We start from the raw sequence: 6,386 nt of genomic DNA, 5'->3' as shown, positions 1-6,386 counted from the left end.
TCAGGTCCGGGGCATGCCCCCCCCGGGAGAAAATTTTTCTACATTCTATTAAAAATCCATCAATTCTGTGCACTTTGAGAGCAAAATGAAGAGGCTATGAAGAACTACACACATCACATTCGTATCCTCTTTACTATGATGGGGCTTCCTCCCCTGGACTTTAACTGGACTAGATAATAGAAATGATAAAAAGTTCAAAAGTTCAATCTTGGTTGTTCAAGGGAATTAGAAGGATGCCCGGTAACATAATCTATATGACAGTAGGCCGAAATTCCTCTCTACCAAAATGTATTAATATATGCTTAGCCCCCAGAAGACTATATATTTTGAGATGTCTGCCGTGATTTTGGTGTTATATAAATAAAGTATCATTATTGTGTCAACACAGTACAGTTGAATGTAGTGGGCAATAAAATAATTAACTTACAGCTATCTGGAATAAATAAATTGCCTTTCATTGAAACTGGTCCATAAGGACAGGTACAGTTCTGTGGGAGTTCATGAAAGTGAGTGATTCCTTTATTTAAAAAAAAAAAAATTAAAAGAGGTTTAAACAACTACAGACCAGTCTCAGTTTTAAGTACTACGTCTTTAACAACAGAAAGGATGCACAGGAACGGATATATCAACGAACAATCTTTTGTTTAAAATTTAATCTGGTTAAAAATAGTAAAAATACGTCCCTTGACTCCAAAACAATACATAAATATCCATCTCTATTTAAATGATCTCATTTTTGGCTGTATGATTATAGTTCTATTTCCCCTAGCGAACTACTTCTGACATCCCCTCAGCTTCATTTGAACACAAATATGCTCAAATGTGAGTTTACAGCGACTTTTGCATGTAACACCATTTCTATGGCCCCAAACATATTTTGGGGCAAGGAAAGAGTTATTTGTTTGGAAGCTGGCTTCGCCGCGGCTCATTCGGGACCGTATGAATTGATCGCTCCACTTTGCCACATAGAATATGGCGATGCTGTCGACGGAGTATGTTACGCTCTGGCGGCGTTCATGTATACGTCTATTGTGACATAACTACTTCACGATGCTGCCGCTGGGTGGCGCAATGCTAAAATGTATAACATTGCATGATTAAATCTGAATCGAGAGTAAATATTTTGACAGGTTACGCAAAATATTACAGTTTTCTTTGACGCATATTTGAACTGATTGCAGGTTGCTTTACTATTTGTTGTATATGTTAATTTGCTCCAGGTACAGCACTTTGTATGCAGCGATGGCTGTTTGAAAGTGCTCTATAAATACAGTTGAGTTGAGTTGAGTTGAGTTGAACTGATTGCAGTAATTACCAGATGCCAGGTTTTCTTTTTTAATGGCCAAATTGCCATTTACCATTTAACACCTCCCTAAATCGCTCCAGTAGATTTATTCAAGATAAGATTATATGAATCCGCTCAAGGCAACTTGGATCCAACTGTAGGGTTTTGGAGATCCACACGTTTGAACACACTTCTCATGCATAAACAAGTTGTTGCCTAAGAATCTCTTGTGCTTCAGGTGAGATAGAACAGACCTGGGCCGGCTTATGGGTTTGCCAAGAGTGGAAAAGGAGAGGGGTGGGAGGATAGCTCATGATAAAAACTCCACCATGCTTACTCCTGAATGCTCAGAAAGTGAACACGGGAGAACATGGATATGCAGAGACCAACAACAAAATCTCTTCCTGCCGTCTGATGTCAAACAGATGTGAGTTTGCTGGGGGGGAGGCAACCTTCAGTGAACCACCACGGCACCTGAGTGTCATGTGGTCGAAAGATCGCAGTTCGACCCTGTGATAGGATTAAGGAATATTCGAGAGGAACCACCAGGAAGAGATTCAAAAGACTGGACCTCACACTATTGTGTCCAATTGTCTGACGAGTGGACACACTGAACAACAACATCTTTTTCACTACTCCCACGACTTTGGCTGACCTTCGACTTTTAGTCATTACCGCATCACTTTGCCGGATCCACTGCACGGTGAGAGTGAGAAGAAGCAGCCGCTGCAAACCCTCAAGTTTTTGACACCCCTCCTCTCTGCTGCTGCTGCTTCTTCTGGTATACCCCCTTTGCCCCCCTACCTCCCATCTTTCAGCTCACCCCCCAACAGAGCAGAAAGCGTGAAAAATCTCACTAATGGGTTTATTTGCTGTCAGATCTGAGCCCATGTGTCATTCCCTCTGAGCATTCTGCTTGAAACATTTCATAGTTGAGTAAGCCTGCACCAAGTGGCCGAAGTGGGTTGAGGGGTGTGGGGACTCAACCACAGTAGTCAGTGTGACTGTCTCTTGGAGTTGCTGCATTCTTTTTGGCACTTTATCATCATTCAGGACGTCGGGAGCTGGTGTGCATCCTTGAATAGGCGCTTCTGCAAGAATATTCCGTCTCCATCAGGATCCTGGTGCAGTTTTGTGGAGATGTGGTATAGGACTGCTCCCCTGGTTGTGGCGATTTGCATTTGTTGGATTTACTGCATCTTGGATGGAGTGGAAGCTAAAAAGGAGAGGAAGAAGTTGAAAGAGACACCACTGCAGCACACAGAGACCTACAACGTGACTCTTTCCAACAGCGAAGAAGAGTCTGGAATTCCCAAGGTAGTGATTGAAACACTTAAAAACAAAGTATAATTGTACCATACTACTGTTGCTTTTTAATAACAAATAGTCGTAAGTGACATGAACAGGTTTATCACCATTTTGCAGCCGTAGAGCGGAAAAGTTGAACGGTTGCAGGGGACAGGTGTGACCTCTTAGGTCAAACCTCAGCAGGCCGCATCGAAATGTGTGAAATTCTTAATGGATGACTTCCACGGGTATGCCAGGAATGTGCATCGCTAAAGGGCCGATCAGAGCATCAATTAGTGTGAAGTCTAGTGTGAATATCCTCAAACTACTGTGGAGACAAAAAAGGCATTGTAATGTCAAGACAGGACATTTTTTTCTGTAACAACTTGTTACAAGCCCTAAAACAAAGATGATGAGGGTTTTTGTTTTTGGTTTTTTGGGGGGGTGAAGAATGACCATGATATTTTATGATCACTTGGCGGTCACATTTTGTCTTTCAACTTCAGCCGATGTCATCTCCCTCATACAGAGAGAGTGGAGCTACATCATAAGGGAGATTGAGTTGTGTCAGAAAGGGAGACTGAAAGTCCTCTGTGTGGTTTCACAGATCAGTGGTTGTTATCGCGCAGCGTTTCAATGTTTACCTAACGTGTATTCGGCAAAATGCAGACACACTTTGCAGTGGAATAGGAGATTTCTTCCCATTGTGTCGAAAAACATTTTGCTCAAATCTTGCCAGCCCAGTGGTGCCTGCTAGCTGCTGTTGATTGTCACTCTAACACATGTGCAACACTGGTGGCCGTGCACAGGGATGACCCCAAAACGTTCCACTGATGCCCTGAAAAGTATCATACCAGTGTTCCACCAGCTGCTTGGTAATACAAAGCCTGATGAAATGACTCCTGTCCTGGAAGGCCCAAACATGTATTTGCTTCAGCGCTTAGCATCTCAGTGCGACTGTGCGACTACGCCAACGGGTTGGACTCATGCTATCAGAGGAGATTTCCCAAACGGTAAATCATACTTTGGCTTTGGCCATTGACGTAGATGCTTAGTCGCTGTTGCCACTCACATTCATCACACTTTTACCAATGTAAAAGTGCTTTATTAGATGGTATGTCTTGCTTGTCGTGCACTGTGGATTTGTCTGGCTTGGAGTTGACAACTCAGTGTCGAGGACAGTGCTGGCATCAGCTGTCAGTCCACGAGCCTCATAACCATGCCCACTCGATAGAGATTTTTGAGGAGCTACCAAGTCAAATGTCATCCTTTAGTCCAAATCAAATATCATCATGCATGAGACAACTGAGGCAGTAACTGAAATCCTCCACATTTGGTCTAAATCCAAGGACGCCAAACCTGCAGGTCATCAACCAAAGTCCGCGCCAGATATTAATGGCGCATCATTTGACATTGTCACAGCTATTGTCGACGACCTTCACCATGCCTTAGATATGGATAGTAACATCAGCAGTGTAGATCTTCAAACATGTTTGCGTCAAGTATACAGCCAATCCACAGCCAAGTCTTTCACTGCAAAAACTGCTTTGTCAGGGTTTTTGAAAATCCAATTTGAGACGCTGATAGATGATATAGTTGGTCACAGTCTGTGGAAAGACTCAAGAGGTCTCGGTGTGTCTTCAGGGCAGCTCTGATCGTGGGGTGTCCTTGCCAGGCTCCATCCCTGAGCCTTTAGGTTGTCCTCCTGAATTGAGTTTTGACAGAATCCAGAATGAGGTTGAAGACTTGTATAATAATTTTGTGATGGCAGGAACAAAAGTCACCAAAAGCCATTAAAGCCCGAGTGATGAGATCACAATGTTTTCTAAAAAGCTGAAGGATAAAATCTATGACCGTTAACAAAATTCAGGGGACTTGTGCCTGTGAGTCCACAGGCAACCAAATACACAGGCAGAAGTACAAAATATTGCACACAGATGTTTTGTTTAACAGATTCTTTCGGGAAGTTCTTGCAGCAGATGCTCCTCTGGATGGAGATGAAGCCAAGCAAGTGGAAGGCCACTGCTGATTAAGTATGTGGTACAGTGAATGAAACCGACATGCTCGTTACAACTATTGGAAGCCCACAGCAAGAACTTAAAACCATCAATTCACAGGACGAGGAGTGTGAATCAATTTCTGGAGACAGTCCCACAGCGTGACGTCGCACCAAACTGTAAATGGAAAGCCCGGTGAGCAAGCTGATCATTATGCTGGTCAAAGGCGCCCTAAAAAAGTCAGAAAGTCGCCGCAGCCAGACTCAGATAAGGTGCTGTCAACCTGGAGTCTGAGGCTCCTATGGACACCGTCACCTACAGTAAATTCATTGAAACTGTCTGGCCTTAGGAGTTGGTTTCTTGCTGGTGATGAATATTTGTGTGGGTTTTCCATCAGGCTAGGTTATTTGCTTTCAGCCCACCCATTATGTTGGCATACAAAGCTCATGTCCTATATACCTGCTTTCTTTCCCTTCTGCCCCTACCTTTGGAATCTTACTCTCGTGGAAACAAGCAGTGACTCTCCTTTGTATCTCTAAAACATCATGTAGGTGGTTGTGGTCCGCTGCTGTGTATTTGGCTTGGGCCACCCTGTAAAAGCAGAACCAATGAAGAATGACCTTGTGTCAACTCTTAAGTCTGACAAGATTATAACCCGCTCGGATTCCACTTCTCTGGCCCATCCAACAAGGTGCGGGGGTGTCTCGTTTTTTTAAAAAAATGTTCCTCAAATGCCTTCCCAACATCCACCTACCTCAACAGAGGTCCAACATTGTAGGCCCTCTGCCATGATATAATTCCTGTGAATGTTAGGGTGGGTGGATATTTTGAGAACCGGGGCAGTGTTCTTCCCGGTCAATTGATTCTGTCATTCTAAGACACGGTCTGACTCCGCTGTGTCTGGGACATCCAATCGGGGGGCGGTGTGGCCCTGGAAAGTGGGCCAACCTGCTGTGTAAGGTCGGCACAAAACCCGTTCGAATGGATCCTGAAAGAGAACACCTTGGTTAGGATTAGCCCCCCTTCAAATCCTCCTGTGTCCCTCCCCACTAATTTTGTTTTCATCTCCCACAACCAGAGCAGAATTTACATAATCTCAAGATTTTTTTTTCTTCTTTTTTACACAATTCCATTTTTAACATCTCAAAGTGGAAGGTTTGAACACAATGAAACACTCAAAACTGGAGCCGTCATGAGTCTACCCTGAGACAAGTATTTCACTACCACAACAATGGCAGACCACCACATTTACTAATGTGTCAAAGAGATTGGAAATTTACATATGTCACATTTCCAACCCACTCGTACAGTGATGAAATCTATTCAAAATACCCGGGAGGACAAGCCGTTTGTCCATGTGCATGTGTGTAGCCTTTTATTCCAAAGTGACATTGTGTTTTTACTCGCTTTTGCAACTTTTGAACAAACATAGTTGTGACACCCTGTCATCTGTCTCTGAAATCTTTCAAAACACTTTGCAGTTTTTACAAGATGGTTGTCACGTAAACTGTCTCTGAAAAAGATGCAGTTGAATGCCAGAAAATTGTTTTTGCCAAATGTCACTTCTGATGAGAACCTGAACTTCCAGCTTCAAGTAAACTACAAAACGTTAGCTCGTTGTCACTGCTCGAGACACACTTTTCTGCTTTCTGAGGCAAAAGTGTGCCCTGAGACAACTCTTATTTACTTAAGAAACTGCTTATTTAAGTAAGTTTATCACTCGACACATGGCAAGGAAAACAGCATGTCTGCTCGAGGTGTCCTGGCATGAAATGTATGTTGTCAATCCAGCCAAACATTCACACCCCACATTTACC

At 43.3% G+C, this 6,386-nt stretch overlaps 1 protein-coding gene across 1 annotated transcript in view; it reads left to right on the top strand.

Moving 5' to 3' along the window:
• Positions 1-1,546: 1,546 nt before the first annotated feature.
• Positions 1,547-6,386, top strand: part of c1qtnf12 (C1q and TNF related 12) — a 22,698-nt gene continuing 17,858 nt past the window's right edge. The window contains exon 1 of the mRNA XM_019867193.1: positions 1,547-2,602. Within this exon, the coding sequence (XP_019722752.1) occupies positions 2,426-2,602 (177 nt within the window). The 5' untranslated portion in view covers positions 1,547-2,425. The remainder of the gene's footprint in view (positions 2,603-6,386) is intronic.

This window comes from Hippocampus comes, unplaced genomic scaffold (assembly GCF_001891065.2).
Source record: "Hippocampus comes isolate QL1 unplaced genomic scaffold, H_comes_QL1_v1.1 scaffold486, whole genome shotgun sequence".
Taxonomy (NCBI): domain Eukaryota; kingdom Metazoa; phylum Chordata; class Actinopteri; order Syngnathiformes; family Syngnathidae; genus Hippocampus; species Hippocampus comes.
This window is presented reverse-complemented; position numbering and strand designations above follow the sequence as displayed.